General features: G+C 40.2%; 1 protein-coding gene across 2 annotated transcripts in view; it reads right to left on the reverse strand.

Moving 5' to 3' along the window:
• Positions 1-14185: 14185 nt before the first annotated feature.
• Positions 14186-25744, reverse strand: part of LOC128657069 (zinc finger protein OZF-like) — a 58519-nt gene continuing 46960 nt past the window's right edge. For both annotated transcript variants that reach the window (XM_053711297.1, XM_053711298.1), the window contains exons 7-8: positions 16555-16662; positions 14186-15586 (exon numbers count right to left, since the gene is read on the reverse strand). In XM_053711297.1, coding sequence (XP_053567272.1) covers positions 14709-15586; positions 16555-16662 — 986 coding nt within the window. In that variant the 3' untranslated portion in view covers positions 14186-14708. The remainder of the gene's footprint in view (positions 15587-16554; positions 16663-25744) is intronic.

A 25744-nucleotide genomic window follows, 5' to 3' on the forward strand; every position in this document is an offset into this window, starting at 1 on the left:
AAGAACTTTAACAAGGATTCTGCAGTAGCAAAGCATTTCAACCTAATACACTTTACTAATGTACCAAAATTTAAAATTAGGGTAATTGATTTGGCCAGGGTCCCTCTGAGAGGTGGGAACATATCAAAAATCCTTGATAAGAAAGAGCTCTTTTGGATATACAAATTAAAAACTAAATTACCATTAGGCATGAATTATTCCCTATATGATTTTTTTGAGGAACCATGACGTAACAATATTTGTCTTTATTTTTAAGACATATGAGAAGTGATTATCAGTAAATCCAGTTATGTCCGGTTCAATCCTACATTACATTATTCTAATATATGTCTGACCATAAAGGGTACACTGTTCTATAATATTCATAATACGTCTGTTAAATGTGAGCTAAATACATTTTACGAAAATATATATAGTCTATATAGACTGCATAATATTACAACATGATCTGAGACTGACACCCTCCGTTTGTACATGCATGTAGTTAGCGGACACTTTATATTTACATATACCATACTAACATTGTTACAATTGTTTGGAGTGTTCAAACTGTTTTGCTAATTTCTTTATTTGTTATAATTATTGATACATATCATAATATTGTGTTACATTTTTACCACAGTCTCCAAGTAAATATGATACTTTGTTTTTAACTTCCGTTATATATTTACAGGTTACCTTGACAATAAATTTGTGTGTAAGACTCCATGTTTTAGAGTTTCTACGTCATTACAAACTTGCAAATGATTGGAGGTTTCACCTTTCAAATATCCTGGTTATTTTACTTGTGCTCTGTGTCTATGAGTAAGCGTCCTGTTGCGGAGTGAAACGCGTAAGCCAAGCCGAGTTCTCTCCTGTGTGTTTGGCGTTTTTTTACAATGGAATGAAGAATACTTTTTACTGTTGCTCTGTAGCGGCATCCTTTTTGTTTTTTGTACTGTGCGGTTTGTCCACCGCTCTGTGCCGGCTCCACGCTGCCCCTGTTTGGCTATAGCCCTTTCTCTACCTGCTCTCCACACGCGGAGCTTTCTTGCAGCAGTATTTCTTCCTTGGACACCAAGTTAGCCAACTTAGGTGGCAGATCATAGACAGTGTAGGTCCCCAAAGAAATGGCACTAATAGGGAAAAGCTTTTAAAGCAAAAAGAAATGTGTTGGATACAGGAATTGGATTGTATGACCCCTAAAGGCCTGAATATGGGACTATGACTGCACAGTGTTCCCCTAGACTTAAATCATGTGAATAATTACTCTAATTGGGTTAAGGTTTGGGTGTAAATAATAACAAAGCAGAAGAATTAAGTATTGTAACTAACATTGGGTAAAAAGGATGAGCATATTGGTTAAGTAAAGAAACCTAAAATTGGGTTATGTGTATATAGAAAAGCAAACATTGTTTTTAATAATGAATTTTCACTAAACGTCGCTATGTTATGTGATGTCTGTGTGATACAATAAAGAAGATTTAACTGTACCAGCGCTGTGGACATTTGTTTGGTAACTTTGTGATTGGGGGATTTTGCAGAGTCCCTGTCTTCACTTGCGCATGATAACTTTATGTTGCTGTTTCACAACTAAGTGTATGGCTATGATCTTTATGTGAGGAGACACCGGTTCCAAAGGTGTTGCAGTTATCGGCAGTATGCAAAAATACAAAAAGTGTCGAGAAGGTACCTCTTTAATTCTGCTGCCCCTCACAGCTACAAAACACTCCATCATAGCAGTGTCGGAACTCCAGGGCCCGGTCGCACCTGCTGCCCCCCCAGTGGCAGAGTTCCAGGGCCCAGTGGCACCTGTGACCTTTTCAACCCTGGAAGTTTTGCCACTGCTCATATCACTATACAGTGCAGCGAGAGATAGAGGCATGTATAGAATTACCATTGCATATCACTGAGTTACCATTGGGGGGCATGTTTGCACCACGGCCCATTATTTAGTAGGTCTGCTACTGTTTATTAGATCTGCATGAAGTGACATATTGTGGGCTGTGCAGATTCAATCTTTAATCTCGATTGAAAAAAAATATATTTAAAACTTATCCTTTCATTTCACTGATGATAGAACATGCATTTCATCAAATTTCCCATGTTAGGAGCACTAAATGGCAGCAGTGCTTGCAGTGTTATATATTGTTGAAAACACATCTGTCATAGGGATATATTACAAGTATCACACAAAGTCTGCACTAAAGTTAATATTTTAGCACAGCCAGGATAACGCACATGTTACAAGTTGAAAGTAAAAAGTTAGCACGCGAGAGAAAGACTCTGACAAGCTAACTTCAGGAACTTGGATATGACTGCATTAACTTCTCCCTATAGATTCTATCGAGCATGCTACAAAAAACAAGTGATCAGTTATCGCTTGCGTGCTAACCTGACACTGCCCCAGACCAACTGAGCTTCGCATAGAAGAAAATGTTCTTTTTATTTTTAAATCGATATTTCCATATATATATATATATATATATATATATATATAAATATACATTTCAAGAAAGAAGGCTCAGAGTTTCTTTAAATACACTGTTACTTTAATTTGTGGTGGGTTACAGCCAACGTTTCAGCCCACACTTGGGCCTTTCTCAAGGTGACTGACCCACTTCCAAACCCATTATATACACACCAATGAGAATGGCCCAAGTGTGGGCTGAAATGTTGGATGTAACCCACAACAATATAAAATAACAGTGTATTTGAAGAAACACTGAGTCTTCTTTTTTGAAATATGAATACATAGTAAGATTTAGTACAACTTACTCATTTGGAGTGCCTAACCCACTTGGAAAAAGTGGAGAGAAAGAAAGAAAAAAAGAGAGATAAAGAGAAAAAGAGAGAGAGAAAAAGAGGGAAAAAGAGCGAGAGACCCTTACACTTTACTTTAGATCTCAAGTTGCACTATATATTCTAGCGCAGTTTTGGCTTTCACTCAAGTGCAAACTATAATTTTCCATTTGTAATATGCACGCTATCTAACGTGGTCAAGATATCCTCTGAAATATAGGTTGCGCTAGAGTGATGTCGGCCGCACCAACCATGCTCTGGTAACTTAAATTTACTAGGCGTGCATTAGTTTTGTAACAAATGTATATTAATTAACGAAACAGGGATATTAGTTTGATTTTCACATAATGAATATCCAAAATAATGCACGTCATTTTAAAGAAAACCAAGGAATAACTCAAAATTTGTCGGTTTTCCTCTAACCTTAACATGCTGGAGAGCGCGCTAACCTAGTCCTCTTGTTGTCTGAGCCGGTCTGCGCTAAGCCTCCAGTAAGTGCAGGCCAGGCTCAGGCAAGAAAAGGACCGGGTTAGCGCGCTCTGCAGCGTGTTTACGTATTTGAGTTGTTTGCAGTGGCAGCTATCAAACATTTACATTGGTTTAACAAAAAAATAAATGTAAATGTTTGACAAATTTTCGGTATTCACTTTGTTTAAGAGAAGAAACGAATACCGAATGGGATGGTCAACAAATATTTGGGGAAACTAAATTCCTCGAATATTCGATTTTGGAATTCAGAACAATAATTTTTTTTTACACGCGCATGCCTAGGATTTACCATAGAATTGAAATATCAAGTTGATCGCTAATGTTAGTGTGGTCCAGCGATACTGCTTATTTATTTTTATACTGCTGTCATTAGCGCGCCATTTTGTAATCCGGACCATTGTGTATAGCGCGCCATGTAAACCAATATGAAAATTATGGCTGCATTTGGAACAATTGTAATATTTAAAGGGCCAGAATTTTTATTGTTTAAAAAGATAGCTAATCCCTTTTATTAGCCATTCCTCAGTTTTGCATAACCAACACGGTTATATTATACCGTGTGTATAAACCTCTGCAGACTGCCCCCTTATCTCAGTTTTTTTTGACAGACTTCCATTTCAGCCAATCCGTGCTGACTTATAAATAACTCCACCGGAGTGAGCCCTATGTTATTTATAGGACATACATGAACTAGCGCTGTTTAACTGTGAAAAACTCTCAAAATGCACTGAGATAAGAGGCGCCCTTCAAGGGCTTAGAAATATGATTATAAAAGTATATTGGAAAGTTGTTTAAAATTGTATTCCCTATCTGAATCATACAAGTCTAATTTTGACTAGACTGTCCCTTTAATGCAGCTCTAGTAACCTCTATATGTCAGTTACAGTAGCTACAGACTGATTTAATCTGACAAAAAAAAGTTTGTAAAATCACAAAGCCTTTGCATTAAACACTTACTTACCTGTTAGCACCATCTTCCCCAATAAGGATCCGGCTCTCCCAGCGAAGATCCGGCTACCCCACTGCAGCATTGGTTCCCCCATTGCAACTCTGGTTTCCTGATTGCAGAGCCTCCTTCCCATTAAATCTCAACTCAGCTGCGGCAAAATGAAGAGGCTGAGCTATGGGCCAACCTCTGCAGAGTGCTACATATCTTTTTCTTTACACCTTGACCACAGTCATAGGGTCAGGAGTGTGATATGTGTTTAGGAATGAAAGAGCAGTTGCAGGGTCAGTGTGCTGTCAGCACAGGGATTACAGAGCAGTTGCAGAGTCAAGGGTATGCAGTGCTTACAGGGTTGAAAGAGCAGTTGTAGGGTCAGGGGTATGAAGTGCTTACAGAGATTATAGTGCAGTTGCAGAGTCAGGGGTATGAAGTGCTTACAGGGATGAAAGAGCAGTTGTGGGGTCAGGAGTATGAAGTGCTTACAGGGATGAAAGAGCAGTTGCAGGGTCAGGGGTATGAAGTGCTTACAGGGATGACAGTGCAGTTGCAGGGTAGGGGTATGATGTGGGTACAGTGATGACAGAGCAAGAATGGGACCAATATAAACAAAAAATGTGGCCGTGCACTCGGTTCAGGGGATGTATGCAGCTCTGTACAACTTAATGAATAACTTTAACATAACCCTCCACAAGAGTCATCTCAACAGTTTATTCGGATAACATATTGAGAATATATGTAAGAGCGGACTTAGTAGAGGTAGATCTTCCAAGAGTGTAGTCTCCTCTGCTTCACCGCCGCTATCCGACTCCAATTCTGTGATGACCTTCCCAGTCACGCTTTAGATTTGCGATCAGTGGTTCCTGCTGCAGGTAAACAAGGAGAGCCCTGTGAAAGCGGTCAGTCACAGTGATATAGAAAATCTGACGCGTTTCGGTGGTGCCCGTAATCATCTATGATTACGGGCACCACCGAAATGCGTCAGATGTGAGGGGGTACCTTGTCTCATTTAGTCAAGTACCTATTACCTGTAGATGCGTATGTGAAAGTTTGATATTAACCTTTGTGTTGTTGTTTTAATCATCGAATAAAAGGTTTTAAGGAGGAGCCAGTCTGGGATCTTTTCTATATCACAGAGCAAGTATGGGGTCAGGGGTATGAAGTGCTTACAGGGATGACAGTGCAGTTGCAGGGTCAGGGTGTGAAGTGCTTACAGGGATGACAGTGCAGTTTCAGAGTCAGGGGTATGATGTGGATATAGGGATAATAGCAGTTGTAGGGTAAGGCTATGTATGGTGTGGTAACAGGGATGACAGATTACTTGCCGGGACAGGGATAGGATGTAGGTAAATGGATGAAAAAGGGGTATGATTTCTGTATGAGGAAAACAGAGCAGTTGCAGGGTCAGAGGTATGATGTGAGTATAGATATTATAAAGAAGTTGCAGGTTCACAGGTATAAGAATTCAAACAAACAAGAGATTGGCGCCTCATGTGAATATCAATATGTGACCAAAAAGATGGATATAATGTGCATAACAAAGGGTTACTCACATTTGGATAGAGCACACTTATGTGCTGATAGTCACAAGCTGATATATTCTGGTGTATCAGCTCACCTATTCCCAGTAACCGGAACTGTCCTAGTCTCCAGCAACACTTCACTCTGTGTGTGAGACTTTATCTTTATATGTGTTTAGGTGTATAGATTCATCCCTGCACATATTTATATTTATCTATATACTTATTGTTGGCATCAGCAGTAGTTTTCCAATATCCGTGACTATTCCAAGTGAATAGTGTTTCTATTGAGCCCATCACTTATTAATGTTTTTTTGTTTGCATTTTCCTGTTATTTGAGTATTTTGTCTTACACCAATTCCAAATCCTTTTCCCACGGCTAAAAGTAAAACCCAAAATCGGATATTTTGCAGGACCATAAGATTTTCTAAATCGTCTAATTATTTTCTGTTCGACACGTTTCATGTTTAACAGTTCAAATGATTTTTGATCTGTAGGAAAAAATAATAATTCTGCAATAAGCAAGGTTAATTATATCACTAAATATGTGACTTTTAACGCCGTTATGCCGTTCTATTCCGTCATATTTACACTGGGCTTTAAAGCCGTTCTGACGGAATAGAACGTCATATCAAACGGCTGTCCTGAAGCCTTCTGCGCTTCAAGGACTTGATCGCGGTCTGGAGGGCGTTCCTAGGGTTGTAGGGACGCCTCCCAGATGTGATCCAATAATTGAAATCTCGCGATCGTATGCACGATCGCGTAGTTTCAATTTGTCTACATCGGAACAGGTGTTCCGATGTAGACACTTTAACCCTGTCACGAAAGGGTTAAGTGCCCATTATTTATTTTTTTTAGAACCAAGCGTAAATGTATTTTGCTACGCACTCACATAATTAAATAGTTTTTTTTGTTTATACCTTGTGCTTGAACTTAACAGTAGCCATTTGTAATTTTAACCTTTGGGGGTTATATGTTATTTGTTCATATATTAAAATAAAAAAAAAGATATTTCCTAATATTTGCCAGTGTGCCATTTCTGAGTTTAAAGGGGCATTGTTTTTATTAACAATATATTTGTAGAGATTTGCAACCAAGACAACCTTTGTTTTTAGTATAGTGATAGGGATGCCCAATTATCTTGTTTTAATAAAAAAAAATTAAAAAATATGTTAATAACTGCAAAAGATTATGGCAATTTGGGTGATTTTTTTTATACTATAATAAAAAAAAACGTTATTTTTTTCATATTGGTAAATGCTTTGCTTATTTTAAATTATTTATTAGTTTGTTATTGTTATTTGTATAATATTTCTTATGAGTTCATAAACTGGGGGACTTTTATCCAGGTCATGTTTGTAATCTCATTGTAATTGTATATATATTATGGATAACTCATAGCTTTGATCCATGCTACCTCTTCTTGCTAATAATTCCTGATCTAGACTAGGAAGCTGATTTATCACCGCCCGAATGGGGCTGTATACCCGTTTCCGTGTGAGCCTTCCTTAACTCGTAAGCCTCCTCTGAGGAAGCGGACAGCAATCCACTGGATTGTATATGATTGGGTTGATTGACAACCCCTGCTAGCGGCCAATCTGCAGGGGGCGGCATTGGCATTACAGCGGATCATGTCCGCCAGACACTTGATAAATCGGCCCCTAGGAATCATTTCATTACATATGTTGTGATTTCAATGAAAAATTAAAAGAATTTGCACTTTGTGTGTCTGAGTGTGTTTCCGGGGCTGAGTGTGTGACAAAGTCTGAGTGTGTGTCAGAGAGAGTGTGTGTGTAAGAGAAAGTGAGTGTGTGTGATAGTGTGTTGCTTTAACATAAAAATATAATGAGAGCTTTCCAAGTGTTACAACTTCTAAGTGCAGATATTTTGTGTTAACTTTTAAAATCATATCTTATTATAAAGGCTCTTCTCTAGTAAATCTAACATCAGTCATTGCTTGTGTGTGTGTGTATTCACGTGTACGTATGTTTGTATGAGTGTATTTGTGTATGTATGTGTGTGTATTCACATGTACGTATGTTCGTATGAGTGTATTTGTGTATGTATGTGTGTGTGTGTGTGGGGGTATGAGATGAGAGAGGTGCATGGGAGTATGTTTGTGTATTTGTGAGTGTATGTATGCATGAGTGGGTGTGTATCTAATCTAGCCATCTATTTATCTATCTATCGTATAACAAAGATGAAGATGCAGGCTGCTTTGCTTTACTATTGGCCATGTTGCAACAAGATAATCTGCCACATTGCCCCTCCCGATATTGGGCCCTGGATCCGCCCCTGCATGAGGCGCCCCTCTTTTGTTTGTTTGAATTCTTAGATTTGTTCCACTACCTGTGTGCAGAGGAGTGCTGCCTGCCCAGCCCTTTTGATGAACTTTGAGGACTGGTCAAATAAATGGGATCTGAAATTTAATATTACCAAGAGCAAAATTATGCATATAGGATCCAAAAACCCAAAGGCCAAATATAGTCTCAATGGTACATTACTGACTGTAATTAACCCTTTAATGACCACAGCACTTTTCCATTTTCTGTCCGTTTGGGACCAAGGCTATTTTTACACTTTTGCGGTGTTTGTGTTTAGCTGAAATTTTCCTCTTACTCATTTACTGTACCCACACATATTATATACCGTTTTTCTCGCCATTAAATGAACTTTCAAAATATACCATTATTTTCATCATATCTTATAATTTACTATAAAAAAAAATTATAAAATATGAGGAAAAAATGGAAAAAAACACACTTTTTATAACTTTGACCCCCAAAATCTACAACCACCAAAAAACACCCATGCTAAATAGTTTCTAAATTTTGTCCTGAGTTTAGAAATACCCAATGTTTACATTTTCTTTGCTTTTTTTGCAAGTTATAGGGCAATAAATACAAGTAGCACTTTGCCATTTCCAAACCACTTTTTTTCAAAATTAGCGCTAGTTACATTAGAACACTAATATCTTTCAGGAATCTCTAAATATCCATTGACATGTATATATTTTTTTTTAGAAGACATCCCAAAGTATTGATCTAGGCCCATTTTGGTATATTTCATGCCACCATTTCACCGCCGAATGCGATCAAATAAAAATTTTTTTTCACTTTTTCACAAATTTTTTCACAAACTTTAGGTTTTTCACTGAAATTATTTACAAACAACTCATGAAATTATGGCATAAATGGTTGTAAATGCTTCTCTGGGATCCCCTTTGTTCATAAATAGCAGACATATATGGCTTTGCTTTTTGGTAATTAGAAGGCTGCTAAATGCCACTGCGCACCACACGTGTATTATGCCCAGCAGTGAATGGGTTAATTAGGGAGCATGTAGGGAGCTTCTAGGGTTAATTTTAGCTCTAGTGTAGTGTAGTAGACAACCCCAAGTATTGATCTAGGCCCATTTTGGTATATTTCATGCCACCATTTCACCGCCAAAAGCAATCAAATAAAAAAAAAATTGTTCTCTTTTTCAAACTTTAGGTTTCTCACTAAAATTATTTACAAACAGCTTGTGCAATTATGGCACAAATGGTTGTAAATGCTTCTCTGTTATCCCCTTTGTTCAGAAATAGCAGACATATATGGCTTTGGCGTTGCTTTTTGGTAATTAGAAGGCCGCTAAATGCTGCTGCGCATCACATGTGTATTATGGCCAGCAGTGAAGGGGTTAATTAGGTAGTTTGTAGGGAGCTTGCAGGGTTAATTTTAGCTTTAGTGTAGAGATCAGACTCCCACCTGACACATGCCACCCCCTGATCCCTCCCAAACAGCTCTCTTCCCTCCCCCACCCCACAATTGTCCCCGCCATCTTAAGTACTGGCAGAAAGTCTGCCAGTACTAAAATAAAAGGTATTAAAAAAAAATATACATTTTTTTAAGCATATTTACATATGCTGCTATGTAGGGTCCCCCCTTAGCCCCCAACCTCCCTGATCCCCCCAAAATAGCTCCCTAACCCTCCCCCTCTGCCTTATTGGGGCCATCTTGGGTACTGGCAGCTGTCTGCCAGTACCCAGTTTGCAAATAAAAATGTTTTTTTTTATTATTTGTTATTTGTTTCTGTAGTGTAGCTTCCCCCCCCACAGTCCAATATCCCACCAGCCAAACCGATCACTAAATAAATATAACTACCCCTTTGATCCCCACTTCTAACTAAAAATTTTCTGTAGCGTAGTGGTTCCCACCCGCTCCCTCCCCGTGCGCGCCACCCGCCTCCCACACCGGCTCCCACCTACCAACGAACGTAGCCGTTAATGTCCGGTGCAGAGAGGGCCACAGAGTGGCTCTCTCTGCACCGGATGGCTAAAAATGGTTATTGCAGGATGCCTCGATATCGAGGCATCACTGCAATAACCGGAAAGCAGCTGGAAGCGAGCAGGATCGCTTCCAGCTGCTTTCCACACCGAGGACGTGCAGGGTAAGTCCTCAGGCGTTAACTGCCTTTTTTTTGAGGACGTACCCTGCACGTCCTCGGTCGTTAAGGGGTTAAAGAAGAAAGGGATTTGGGAATTATTATTTCAGATGATTTAAAATTTGGTACACAATGCCGCAGTGCAAGTTTTAGTAGCAGAAATAGCAAGGTTCTTATGCCACTTTACAGATCATTAGTTAGACCAAATATGGAATACTGTGTACAGTTCTGGAGACCATATCTTCAGAAAGCTATAAATAAACTAGAAGCTGTCCAAAGGAGGGCTAATAAAATGGTACATGGTCTAAAATATAAAACGTACAAAGGAAGACTCTATGATCTAAATATGTATAGTTTAGAGGATAGAAGGGAAAGAGGTGACATGATAGAAACCTTCAAATATATGAAGGGACTTAATAAAATAGAAGCTGAAAGCATTTTTCACAAAAAGATAAATGCCAAAACAAGGGGTCACAATCTAAAGTTAGAGGGTAGCAGATTCAGGAGAAATTTGAGGAAGCATTTTTTTTTACAGAAAGGGTGGTGGATTCATGGAATAAACTTCCATTTGAGGTGGTAATCACAAAGACTGTAAAGGAATTTAAAAATGCCTGGGACATGCATAAGGCTATCCTAAGGAAAAAAGTAACATTTAATATGGGTAGACTTGATGGGCCTTTTTGGTTCTTATCTACCGTCAAATTCTATGTTTCTATGTTTGAACACTATGGCAATTGGGACTGTGTTTTTATCATTAAAGGGTTTATGTATCTGATTGGATTTTTTGTCTAATATCTATATTTGTACTGTTGTACATAATTGTATCTCATAGATCCTATTTTCTTTTTGGTTGCACCCCCTATATACCTTGTATAAGGTTCTGGTTTAGGTTATGAGGTATTATGTGGGTACTAGGAAATACAGAGCAGTTGAATGGTCAGGAGTATGATCTGGGTATAGAGATGACAGCAGTTGCAGGGTCAGAGTATGGTGTGGGTACAGGGATGACAGAGCAATTATAGGGTCAGAGTTATGATGTGGGTATGGGATGTCAGAGCAGTTGCAGGGTCAGGGGTAGGATGTGGATACAGGGAAAACAGCAGTTGCAGGGTCAGGGGTATGATGTTTTTATGGGGATGAAAGAGCAGTTGCAGGATCAGGGGTCTGATGTGGGTATGGTGATAACAGAGCAGTTGCAGGGTCAGAGATATGATGTGGGTATGGTAATAACAGAGCAGTTGCAGGGTCATGGTTTTGATGTGTGTATGGGGATGTCAAAGAAGTTGCAGGGCTAAGGTATATTGGGCACAGGGATGACAGCATGGTCAGCGTGTGATGTCGGTAAAGGAATGTCCGAGCAGTTGCAGGGTCAGGGGTGTGATGTTGGTACAGGGATGGCAGAACAGTTGCAGGGTCAGTTCCTGATGTGGGTATAGGGATAATAGAGCAGTTGGAGGATTATGGTGTGATATGGGTATGGGGATAACAGAGCAGTTGCAGGGTCAGGGGTGTGATGTAGGTATGGGAATAACAGAGCCCTTGCAGGGTCAGATGTGATGTAGTAATGGGGATAACAGAGGAGTTTCAGGGTTAGGGGCAGTGTTCCCTCTAAGCCCAGTTTTGTGAGCGGCCCAGCAGTGAAACAGTTATATAGAGCAATTAGCAAACACAAGACAATACAGACTGCAAGGTGTGGTTCCTTTATTAACTGTTACTGCTGGGCTGCTCAAAAAGTGGCCTTAGAGGGAACACTGGTTAGGGGTATAATGTGGGTATGGGGATGACAGAGCATTTGCAGGGTCGGATGTGATGTGGGTATGGGGATGACAGAGCAGTTGCAGGGTCAGAGTATAATGTGGGTATGGGGATGACAGAGCATTTGCAGGGTCAGATGTGATGTGTGTATGGGGATGACAGAGCAGTTGCAGGGTCATGGTATAATGTGGGTATGGGGATGACAGAGCATTTGCAGGGTCAGATATGATGTGTGTATGGGGATGACAGAGCAGTTGCAGGGTCAGGGTATAATGTGTGTAAGGGGATGTCAGAGCATTTGCAGGGTTAGAGTATAATGTGGGTATGGGGATGACAGAGCAGTTGCAGGGTCAAAGTATAATGTGGGTATGGGGATGACAGAGCAGTTGCAGCGTCGGTGGTGTGATGTGATTATGGCGATGACAGAGCAGTTGCAGGGTTGGTTTGTAATGTGGGTATGGGAATGACATAGCAGTTCAGGGCCGCCACTAGAAATTTTGGGGCCCCTGACTTAACCATTGATCAGGGCTCCCCCCCCCCCACTTTGACACGTGCAATTTTTGACCAAGTGACTAAAACGTATATGCACTTTATTCTTAAGTGTCTATTTAAACTTGGAAATGTTGTAAAGGTAGTAACATACAAACACACAGACACACTCATACACTGAAACACACACTCACACATAAGGATTCACATATAGATACTCTAGCAGACACGCAAAGAAACACACAAACACACTCAGACACAGACACCCACAGACACTCAGCACTTGTTTACATTGACCTGACAAGTAAGTATCTTTTGTAAAGGAAGATGCCAACTAAATGATGACAACAGCATGCAGTGGCTGAAAGGAAGGGGAAGGGCCCTGAACTGCCTAAACAATAATTTAAAGGTTAAATGGTGGATTGGTGACTTTCGTAAAGGTCTCAGTCTCAAAGTCTGTAGAAAGATGTGAATAATCAGTAGTAAGGTCAAAATGTCCTAAAAAGGAACCGACAATGGACATACATACACACACAAACTCAAACTTGCACATACACCCAAGGAAACACAGACAGAGACAGCCTCAGAAAACACAGACATACACACACACACACAGACATCCACCCACAGAAAACACACAAAAACATATACACACCCTTACAGAGACACCCACAGAAAACACACACCCTCACAGAGACATACACAGGAAACACAGACAAACATACATACACACACACCCTCACAGAGACATCCACAGAAAACACAGACATACACACCACCCTCACAGAGGCATCCAGAGAAAATTCACAAAGACAAACATACACACACCCTCACAGAGACACCCATAGAAAAAGCTCAAAGACATATGCACACACCATCACAGACATCCACAGAAAATGCACAAAGACATACACACCCACCCTCACAGAGAGACCCACAGAAAAAAAAAAATACATACACACTCAGAGACACAAACCAAAGCACAAAGACATAAACACAGACACCCACAGAAACACTCACAGGGGGAAACATTTATGCACCTTGCATCCCCTAAATCAACAGTGTGTGACATGCATGATAAAAAAAATTGCAGAAATTAAGAGATCACTTTTTAAAGAATCATATTTGTAAATGTGTAAACAAAATAATTCTGTGAATTCAAAATTGTACATTAATGATCTGGGTAGATAGCTAGATGAAGAAAAGTACTTTTAAAAGATTGACATATGTCTGTTTGTTTTTCCCCATTTTCCCCATCCAAGAGCACCACTTCAAATATAGTGTACAAATGTTCCCATGATCTGTCAGCTGTACTTATGGATTTTGAAAATGCTGTACTCTATATGGTCTTGGTGAAACCATAAGCTGTGGTACTCATATCATTAGATCTGGTTAAATGCAGGATATAGGCTTGTTGGTATATATTTAAAAATTAAGTCAGCTGTAGTGTAAACTGAACAGTTTTAAGTTAACCTGTCTCATTTCAAACACTGAGCAATCTAAGTTTGAGAGTATAACATTTTATGCAGATGTAAAAATCTTAGATAAAATGCCTCCTTGCATCTGGAAAGTCCTTGCATAAAGGGGCAGTAAACTGGAATGTAATATATATATATATATATATATATATATATATATATATATATATATATATATATATATATAAAAAAATGCATATCTGTCAAAAGGGCACCAACCATTTGTGAATTGAGGAGGAAACATTTCTGCATGGTTTTAAATATAGAATTTCTACAGCATTGTCAAATAATCATAAATACACTGCTGCTAAAAAAATTGTTTTTATGGACCCCTGGCCCCACCAAACAACTACTACCACACTGAAGTTGCAATCCGAAATTGCACAAAGAAATAAAAAACATTTGCTAAGTAAGTCCTACCTCCTCTGCAAATGAAAGTGACCTGCGTCTGTCAGGCACACACTGTACAAACAAAGCGCCAAGTCTGTCTCACACTGTGCATAGTGGTTTAGTGCACACTCAGAAATCCTCTCAAATGCTAATACTTTATTCCTTGTAATAACATTTCCCATGCTCAATTAGCACTCTGCTGTAGTACCCACTAGTGGCTGCCAAAATTTAAATAAAAAAAAAAAAATTTTTTTTTTTTTTAGTTCTTGCCTCATGGGGCCCCCCTGGCCCATTGGGCCCCTGACAGGAGTCACCCCTGTCACCCCCTGATGGCGGCCCTGCTTAGGAGGTTAAGCTCCCGATTTCTTTTAATATGAGTTTTCTGATGCCTAAAAAGAGAGTTACTTTCCAAGTAAAATATTTTCCACAGTCAGAACATTAAAATCCTTTGCCCCCTGTATGAATTGTCTGATGTGTAATAAGAGTTGATTTCCGATTAAAACATTTCCCACAATTAGAACATGAAAATTCTTTCTCCCCTGTATGAGTTTTCTGATGCATAATAAGATTTGATTTCTGAGTAAAACATTTCCCACAGTCAGAGCATGAAAATCTTTTCTCTCCTGTATGAGTTTTATGATGCTTAAGAAGAGTTGATTTCAGAGTAAAACATTTTCCACAGTCAGAACATGAAAATGCTTTCTCTCCTGTATGAATTTTCTGATGCATAATAAGATTTGATTTTCTAACAAAACATTTTCCACAGTCAGAACATGAAAATGCTTTCTCTTCTGTATGAATTTTCTGATGCATAATAAGATTTGATTTCTGAGTAAAGCATTTCCCACAGTCAGAGCATGAAAATCCTTTCTCCCCTGTATGAATTTTCTGATGCCTATTAAGAGTTTGTTTCAGAGTAAAACATTTCCCACAGTCAGAACATGAAAATGCTTTCTCTCCTGTATGAATTGTCTGATGCCTAATAAGATTGGCTATCTGAGTAAAACATTTCCCACAGTCAGAACATGAAAAACTTTTCTCTCCTGTATGAGTTTTCTGATGCGCAAGAAGAGTCGATTTCACAGTAAAACATTTTCCGCAGTGAGCACATGAAAATGCTTTCTCCCCTGTATGAATTTTCTGATGGGTAATAAGATTTGATTTCTTATTAAAACATTTCCCACAGCCAGAACATGAAAATCCTTTTCCTTCTGTATACATTTGTAGATGTTTGAAAAGATGTGATTTCTTAAGAAAATATTTCCCACAATCTGCACTCTGATCATGACTAGGATTACTGCAGTTTGTGAATTTACCTGTCAATAAGAAACACAATGGGAGAAATGTTATTAATTACATAATTATTTTATCATGAGAACATATAAACTGTTCTGATTTAGTCAGTCCCCTACACTTGTAGAAGACACTGTGAGAACTAGACCTTTCACAGCTTTCATGCTAAGGCTTAAAGTGATGGCAAATGCTAGCATTTGTGAAACGCTAGTATTTGCCATTGGAACAAATAAAAGGGACTTTCATTCATGAAGTATAAAATACTTCATGATGAAAGCTCCTTTATTTGTTCCAAGTGTTTGCCATTCTCAGCTGCTAAAAGGCAGCCCACCATCAGAACGCTATTTCCCCTATTTGGCTGAGAGGGAAAGTATTTTATACTTCATGAATGAAAGTCCCCTTTATTTGTTCCAATGGTAAATCCTAGCGTTTCACAAACGCTAGGATTTATCATCACTTTCAGGACAGTTTACTGGACATTACGGACTGTTTCTAAGAATTCACACTTAGACAAAGACCGAACTAAATTAAAATGAATGATGTTTTTAAAATGAATGTTCTTTTGCTACCTAACGTATCATGTCCTTTTAAAATTGTGTTCACAGAGTCTTTTAGTAATACAATTATTTCAGTCCATAAACTAATCTTTATAACTACTGCTTGTGTTTTAAACAAAGATGACTCTAGAACATCAAAAACAAAGAAAATAGCTTCTAGGTGGTGTAGTATATCTAAGCAATATATAAAATCTTAACCTGAGAGAAGAATCTCACTCACGTGTCAACTACACCTTTTGGGATAATTAGCAGCTTCCCAGCCAACTGTATTACTCAGGCAATTCTGTTATATCATATAGATGATGAGGATTATTTAGCTGAAAAGGCTTAAATATCCCAATACAGCTAAACGAAAAGGATATCAATCTGTGACAAATCTCCATGTACACTCACCTGCACCCTGCATCCCTCAGACATGTCACACATACACTCACCTATACTTATATTGTCACATATTTCCTGCTCTGATGGTTCTGGCATATTTCTTTGCCACTGATCTTCTGTTTGTTCCATGTTACATGAAATCTTAGCATCATTTTCACCTGGAAAAAAAGAATAAATACATTTCTGTTTTTAAAAAAAAAATGTTTAAAAACAGAATTTATGCTTACCTGATAAATTTCTTTCTCTTGCGATGTATCGAGTCCACGGATTCATCCATACTTGTGGGATATTCTCCTTCCTAACAGGAAGTGGCAAAGAGAGCACCCACAGCAGATATATCTATATAGCTCCTCCCTTAGCTCCACCCCCAGTCATTCGACCGAAGGCTAGGAAGAAAAAGAAGAAACTATAGGGTGCAGAGGTGACTGAAGTTTTTTAAATAAAAATATACTACCTGTCTTAAATAGACAGGACGGGCCGTGGACTCGATATATCGCAAGAGAAATAAATTTATCAGGTAAGCATAAATTCTGTTTTCTCTTGCAAGATGTATCGAGTCCATGGATTCATCCATACTTGTGGGATACCAATACCAAAGCTTTAGAACACGAATGAAGGGAAGGACAAGACAGGTACCTTAAACGGAAGGCACTACTGCTTGTAGAACCTTTCTCCCAAAAATAGCCTCCGAAGAAGCATTTTTGTCACCACACTCACTTTACCCTTCCTAGTACTTAGAGTAGGCAAAGAGAATGACTGGGGGGTGTAGCTAAGGGAGGAGCTATATAGACAGCTCTGCTGTGGGTGCTCTCTTTGCCACTTCCTTTTAGGAAGGAGAATATCCCACAAGTATGGATGAATCCGTGGACTCGATACATCTTGTAAGAGAAACAAAATGTGAAAAAACATAATTTATGCTTACCTGATAAATTTATTTCTCTTGTAGTGTATCCAGTCCACGGATCATCCATTACTTGTGGGATATATTCCCTTCCCAACAGGAAGTTGCAAGAGGATCACCCACAGCAGAGCTGCTATATAGCTCCTCCCCTCACATGTCATATCCAGTCATTCGACCGAAACAAGACGAGAAAGGAGAAACCATACAGTGGTGACTGTAGTTTAATTAAAAATTTAGACCTGCCTTAAAAGGACAGGGCGGGCCGTGGACTGGATACACTACAAGAGAAATACATTTATCAGGTAAGCATAAATTATGTTTTCTCTTGTTAAGTGCATCCAGTCCACGGATCATCCATTACTTGTGGGATACCAATACCAAAGCTTAAGTACACGGATGATGGGAGGGACAAGGCAGGAACTTAAACGGAAGGAACCACTGCCTGTAGAACCTTTCTCCCAAAAACAGCCTCCGAAGAAGCAAAAGTGTCAAATTTGTAAAATTTTGAAAAAGTGTGAAGCGAAGACCAAGTCGCAGCCTTGCAAATCTGTTCAACAGAGGCCTCATTTTTAAAGGCCCAGGTGGAAGCCACAGCTCTAGTAGAATGAGCTGTAATCCTTTCAGGGGGCTGCTGTCCAGCAGTCTCATAGGCTAAGCGTATTATGCTCCGAAGCCAAAAGGAGAGAGAGGTTGCCGAAGCCTTTTGACCTCTCCTCTGCCCAGAGTAAACAACAAACAGGGCAGATGTTTGACGAAAATCTTTAGTTGCCTGTAAGTAGAACTTCAAGGCACGGACTACGTCCAGATTATGTAAAAGCCGTTCCTTCTTTGAAGAAGGATTAGGGCACAATGATGGGACAACAATCTCTTGATAGATATTCCTGTTAGAAACCACCTTAGGTAAAAACCCAGGTTTAGTACGCAGAACTACCTTGTCTGAATGGAAAATCAGATAAGGAGAATCACAATGTAAGGCAGATAACTCCGAGACTCTTCGAGCCGAGGAAATAGCCATAAAAAACAGAACTTTCCAAGATAAAAGTTTAATATCAATGGAATGAAGGGGTTCAAACGGAACTCCTTGAAGAACTTTAAGAACCAAGTTTAAGCTCCACGGAGGAGCAACAGTTTTAAACACAGGCTTAATCCTAGCCAAAGCCTGACAAAAAGCCTGGACGTCTGGAACTTCTGCCAGACGCTTGTGCAAAAGAATGGACAGAGCAGAGATCTGTCCTTTCAACGAACTAGCTGATAAGCCTTTTTCCAAACCCTCTTGGAGAAAGGACAATATCCTAGGAATCCTAACCTTACTCCATGAGTAACTCTTGGATTCGCACCAATAAAAGGTATTTACGCCATATCTTATGGTAGATTTTCCTGGTAACAGGCTTTCGTGCCTGTATTAAGGTATCAATAACTGACTCAGAGAAGCCACGCTTTGATAGAATCAAGCGTTCAATCTCCATGCAGTCAGTCTCAGAGAAATTAGATTTGGATGATTGAAAGGACCTTGTATTAGAAGGTCTTGCCTCAGAGGTAGAGTCCATGGTGGACAGGATGACATGTCCACTAGGTCTGCATACCAGGTCCTGTGTGGCCACGCAGGCGCTATCAGAATCACCGATGCTCTCTCCTGTTAGATCTTGGCAATCAGTCGAGGGAGCAGAGGAAACGGTAGAAACACATAAGCCAGGTTGAAGAACCAAGGAGCTGCTAGAGCATCTATCAGCGTCGCTCCCGGGTCCCTGGACCTGGATCCGTAACGAGGAAGCTTGGCATTCTGGCGAGACGCCATGAGATCCAGTTCTGGTTTGCCCCAACGATGGACCAGTTGAGCAAACACCTCCGGATGGAGTTCCCACTCCCCCGGATGAAAAGTCTGACGACTTAGAAAATCCGCCTCCCAGTTCTCCACGCCTGGGATGTGGATCGCTGACAAGTGGCAAGAGTGAGACTCTGCCCAGCGAATTATCATCGCTAGGGAACTCCTGGTTCCCCCTTGATGGTTGATGTAAGCCACAGTTGTGATGTTGTCCGACTGAAATCTGATGAACCTCAGTGTTGCTAACTGAGGCCAAGCTAGAAGAGCATTGAATATTGCTCTTAACTCCAGAATATTTATTGGGAGGAGTTTCTCCTTCTGAGTCCACGATCGCTGAGCCTTCAGGGAGTTCCAGACTGCGCCCCAACCTAGAAGGCTGGCATCTGTTGTTACAATCGTCCAATCTGGCCTGCGAAAGGTCATACCCTTGGACAGATGGACCCGAGATAGCCACCAGAGAAGAGAATCTCTGGTCTCTTGATCCAGATTTAGTAGAGGGGACAAATCTGAGTAATCCCCATTCCACTGACCTAGCATGCACAATTGCAGCGGTCTGAGATGCAGGCGCGCAAATGGCACTATGTCCATTGCCGCTACCATTAAGCCGATTACTTCCATGCACTGAGCCACTGACGGGCGTGGAATGGAATGAAGGACACGGCAAGCATTTAAAAGTTTTGATAACCTGGACTCAGTCAGGTACATTTTCATTTCTACAGAATCTATCAGAGTCCCCAGGAAGGAGACTCTTGTGAGTGGTGATAGAGAACTCTTTTCCACGTTCACTTTCCACCCATGCGACCTCAGAAATGCCAGAACTATCTCTGTATGAGACTTGGCAATTTGAAAGCTTGACGCCTGTATCAGGATGTCGTCTAGATACGGAGCCACCGCTATGCCTTAGAACCGCCAGTAGTGAGCCCAGAACCTTTGTAAAGATTCTAGGGGCAGTAGCCAACCCAAAGGGAAGAACTACAAATTGGTAATGCCTGTCTAGAAAGGCAAATCTTAGGTACCGATGAAGATCTTTGTGAATCGGTATGTGAAGGTAGGCATCCTTTAAGTCCACTGTGGTCATGTACTGACCCCCTTGGATCATGGGTAGGATGGTCCGAATAGTTTCCATTTTGAATGATGGAACTCTGAGGAATTTGTTTAAGATCTTTAGATCCAAGATTGGTCTGAAGGTTCCCTCTTTCTTGGGAACCACAAACAGATTTGAATAAAATCCCTGTCCTTGTTCCGTCCACGGAACTGGGTGGATCACCCCCATTACTAGGAGGTTTTGTACACAGCTTAGGAATGCCTCTTTCTTTATCTGGTTTTCTGATAACCTTGAAAGATGAAATCTCCCTTGAGGAGGAGAAGCCTTGAAGTCCAGAAGATATCCCTGAGATATGATCTCCAACGCCCAGGGATCCTGGACATCTCTTGCCCACGCCTGGGCGAAGAGAGAAAGTCTGCCCCCAACTAGATCCGTTTCCGGATATGGGGTCGTTCCTTCATGCTGTCTTGGGGGCAGTAGCAGGTTTTCTGGCCTGCTTGCCCTTGTTCCAGGACTGGTTAGGTTTCCAGGCCTGTCTGAAATGAGCAACAGTTCCTTCCTGTTTTGGAGCGGAGGAAGTTGATGCTGCTCCTGCCTTGAAATTTCGAAAGGCACGAAAATTAGACTGTTTGGCCCTTGCTTTGGCCCTGTCCTGAGGAAGGGTATGACCCTTACCTCCAGTGATGTCAGGAATAATTTCTTTCAAGCCGGGCCCGAATAAGGTCTGCCCCTTGAAAGGAATATTAAGTAATTTATATTTAGAAGTCACGTCAGCTGACCAGGATTTAAGCCATAGCGCCCTCCACGCCTGGATGGCGAATCCGGAGTTCTTAGCTGTTAGTTTAGTCAAATGTACAATGGCATCAGAAACAAATGAGTTAGCTAGCTTAAGTGATTTAAGCTTGTCCATAATTTCATCCAATGGAGCTGTGTGAATGGCCTCTTCCAGAGACTCAAACCAGAATGTCGCAGCAGCAGTGACAGGCGCAATGCATGCAAGGGGCTGCAGGATAAAACCTTGTTGAACAAACATTTTCTTAAGGTAACCTTCTAATTTTTTATCCATTGGATCCGAAAAAGCACAACTGTCCTCAACTGGGATAGTGGTACGCTTTGCTAAAGTAGAAACTGCTCCCTCCACCTTAGGGACCGTTTGCCATAAGTCCCGTGTAGTGGTGTCTATTGGGAACATTTTTCTAAATATAGGAGGAGGGGAAAAGGGCACACCAGGTCTATCCCACTCCTTGCTAATAATTTCTGTAAGCCTTTTAGGTATAGGAAAAACATCAGTACACACCGGCACCGCATAGTATCTATACAGCCTACACAATTTCTATGGAATTGCAACTGTGTTACAGTCGTTCAGAGCAGCTAAAACCTCCCCAAGCAATACACGGAGGTTCTCAAGCTTAAATTTAAAATTAGAGATCTCTGAATCAGGTTTCCCCGGATCAGATCCATCACCCACAGAATGAAGCTCTCCGTCCTCATGTTCTGCAAACTGTGACGCAGTATCAGACATGGCTCTTACAGCACCTGCGCGCTCTGCATCTCTCCTAATCCCAGAGCTATCGCGCTTGCCTCTCAATTCTGGCAATCTAGATAATACTTCTGACAGGGTATTATTCATGATTGTAGCCATGTCCTGTAAAGTAATTGCTATGGGCGTCCCTGATATACTTGGTGCCATATTAGCGTGCGCCCCCTGAGCGGGAGGCAAAGGTACTGACACGTGAGGAGAGTTTGTCGGCATAACTTCCCCCTCGTCGTCTGGTGATAATTCTTTTATAGATAAAGACTGATCTTTATTATTTAAAGTGAAATCAATGCATTTAGTACACATATTTCTATGGGGCTCCACATTGGCTTTCAAACATAATGAACAAATAGATTCATCTATGTCAGACATGTTTAAACAGACTAGCAATAAGACTGGCAAGCTTGAAAAACACTTTACAACAAGTTTACAAGCAATATAAAAAACGCTACTGTGCCTTTAAGAAGCACAAAACCTGTCTCAAGTTGAAATAACAATGAACCAAAGCAGTTATACCAACCAAATTTTCACAGTGAATGTATTACGTTAGCAGAGCATTGCACCCACTTGCAAATGGATGATTAACCCCTTAATACCCAAAACGGACTAACAATAGAAAAAAACGTTTTTGAAAACAGTCACACACACTGTCACAGCTCTGCTGTGACTTTTTACCTCCCTCAATATGACTTTTGAAGCCTTTTGAGCCCTCTAGAGAAGTCCTGGATCATGCAGGAAGAAGCAGGAAGTCTGAGTCTGAATTTTTACTGCGCAAAAAAGCGCTACAATAGGCCCCTCCCACTCATATTACAACAGTGGGAAGCCTCAGTTAACTGTTTCTATGTAGAAATTAAGCCAGTCATGTGGAAAAAATTATGCCCCAATAAGTTTTATCACCAAATGTACGTTAAAAAATGATTAAACATGCCAGCAAACGTTTTAAAACACATTTTTTGAAGAGTATATATCTCTATTAATAAGCCTGATACCAGTCGCTCTCACTGCATTTAAGGCTTTACTTACATTACTTCGGTATTAGCAGCATTTTCTTAGTCAATTCCATTCCTTAGAAAAATATTTTTCTGCACATACCTTAGTTGCAGGAAAACCTGCACGCCATTCCCTCTCTGAAGTTACCTCACTCCTCAGAATGTGTGAGAACAGCAAGTAGTTACTTCTGCTAAGATCATAGAAAACGCAGGCAGATTCTTCTTCCAAATACTGCCTGAGAAAAAACAGCACACTCCCGTGCCATTTAAAAATAACAAACTTTTGATTGAAGAAATAAACTAAGTATAAAACACCACAGTCCTCTCACGACCTCCATCTATGCTGAGGGTTGCAAGAGAATGACTGGATATGACATGTGAGGGGAGGAGCTATATAGCAGCTCTGCTGTGGGTGATCCTCTTGCAACTTCCTGTTGGGAAGGGAATATATCCCACAAGTAATGGATGATCCGTGGACTGGATACACTTAACAAAAGAAATTGTGTAATACAAGTTAAATATGCCTCAGCCTTCTTCACATCAGTAAGAAACATTCCATATAAATGACATTAGCACAACAGTAAATACAGGTGTCAAGCAATAAAGCGAGTTAGATAGGAATAACATAAATTATGCTTACCAGAAAATGTCCTTTCCTTCTGTACAGGGAGAGTCCACAGCTACATTCCTTACTTGTGGGAAATTATACCCACACTCCAGAGGACTCTGAATGCTAAGGGGAAGCCAAAAAGGAGAGGCAGCCCCAATCTGAGGGCACCACAACCTGCAAAACCCTTTCTCCTGAAAGCTGCTTCAACAAAAGCAAAAATGCATAAAAAATTTAGGAAAAAGAATGTAAGGAGGACCAGGTAGCCGCCCTACAAATCTGATCCATAGAGGCCTCATTTTCGAAGACCCAAGAGGACGTCACTGCTCTCGTAGAATGAGCCATAATCCTCTGAGGAGGCTTGTGTCCCGCTGTCTAATAATGTTAAAGGATTTTGAAGCGGAGCACAAATATAGAAAACTGCAATTTATTAGTAAAAATAAAAGCTAATAACACATATGTAGCAAAAAGAGTTTATCAGAAAACAGCTGACGTGTTTCAGCCTCCTGCCGTTGTCAAAGCTGAATAAAATTGGAGTGTAAATCCCCATTTCTTATAGAAACAGACTCACTCTTACTGGTTAATTGAGACACACCTCCATCCAATCATATCACTTAAGATTCCCACATGGGAGGGAGGAAAATAATATTAGTGTCATCAGAAGGTCCTTCCTCAAAGGAAGTCTCCAAGGTGGCAAATAAGCCATCTCCACCAGATCTGCATACCAAATTCTGCGAGGCCAGGCCAGTGCTATGAGGATCACTGAAGCCCTCTCCTGTTTGATTCGAGCAATTACCTAAGGAAGAAGAGCAAACGGAGGAAACAGGTATGCTAGAATGAAGTTCCAAGGAACCGCCAGAGCATCTATCAGTTCCGCCTGGGGGTCCCTGGACCTCAACCCTTATCTCGGGAGCTTGGCATTCTGTCGAGATGCCATGAGATCCAACTCCGGCTGACCCCATTTGAGAATCAGGCTGGAGAACACTTCCGGATGGAGTTCCCACTCCCCCGGAAGAAAGGTCTGTCTCCTCAGAAAGTCCGCCTCCCAGTTGTCCACCCCTGGGATGTGGATCGCTGACAGGTAGCAAGAATGGGCCTCCGCCCACTGAATTATCTTGGTTACTTCTGCCATCGCTAAAGAACTCCTCGTTCCTCCCTGATGAATGATGTAGGCTACTGAAGTTATGTTGTCCGAATTGTCAGTATATTTATAAAAATCTTAGCAGTATTCTCCAAACAATGTGTTAGTATATGGCAGGGAATATATTTAACAATCTTTCTTTAGACTGAACCCACAATCAATATACTTCTACTAAGACAAAGAAATTAATATAAATATCTGAATTCTTTATTATTAGTAAATAACTATGAACATGTTGATACATAAATATTTGTGAAAATTAGAATATGAGTCGACACTATATGTGTTTAAAACCGTTCAAATAGGCTATGCAACATTCATAAAAATCTATCTTATTCACAGTAAAAGTTCACCCTGTTAGTACAATGAGATTTTAAGATCTTTAACAGCTAAATGCCCAAGCAATAAAATTCTAACAGCGCTAATTTAAACAATAGGACAGTCTATACTTTTTTACTAAGCTCATAAAAGTTTACCTTTAAAGCTAGCCTGATTTACAATATCCTTTCATTCAAAATTAACACAATGAGACTAAAATATCACAGCTACTAATCTCCAGCAATACAATTCTGATTAGGGTACTAAAGTACATGTATTCTTACAGTGGACAAATGCTTTAAATGAATTCCTTAGCATACAAAAATAAACTTTTAACACTACACAGGCTTATGAAATACTAACTTGAAATACAAACTGCTTCTTTAAATCTGCTTAACTGCAATTTCTTAATACATTACCAAAAAGAGTACCAAATCGATATCCAATATTCCTTGATAGGAATATTTTCACCTCAGAAAATACCAATATATAATTTGCAGTCAATGAGAAGAATAGATCAGCTTTGCTTGAGTAAATGGTATTTCACGCCCAACAGGAACCAGTTACAAGTTTAGCTCAGCAGAAATCTGTGTTTTCTCTATCTTGCATTAAGCTTATATAAGTTTTTCAATCACTGGTGAGTTTGGAAACGCCCAAGCGGAAACCTTGTCTCGGATTGGCCCTCGTGCTGGTCGCTGCTGATTGGTTCACCATGTGAATATATGTTGTCAAGGAGATGCATCCTTGCAACAACCAATCATCTCTTGGCTGCAATTCTCGCATCATAACACCGGGTGGCAGCAGACACACAACACAGCAATACATTTAAACATTTCTAGCAGTGAAAAAAAAATATTTCTTCAAACTATGTAATAACTGT

The sequence above is a fragment of the Bombina bombina genome, chromosome 4 (assembly GCF_027579735.1).
Source record: "Bombina bombina isolate aBomBom1 chromosome 4, aBomBom1.pri, whole genome shotgun sequence".
Classification (NCBI taxonomy): Eukaryota; Metazoa; Chordata; class Amphibia; order Anura; family Bombinatoridae; genus Bombina; species Bombina bombina.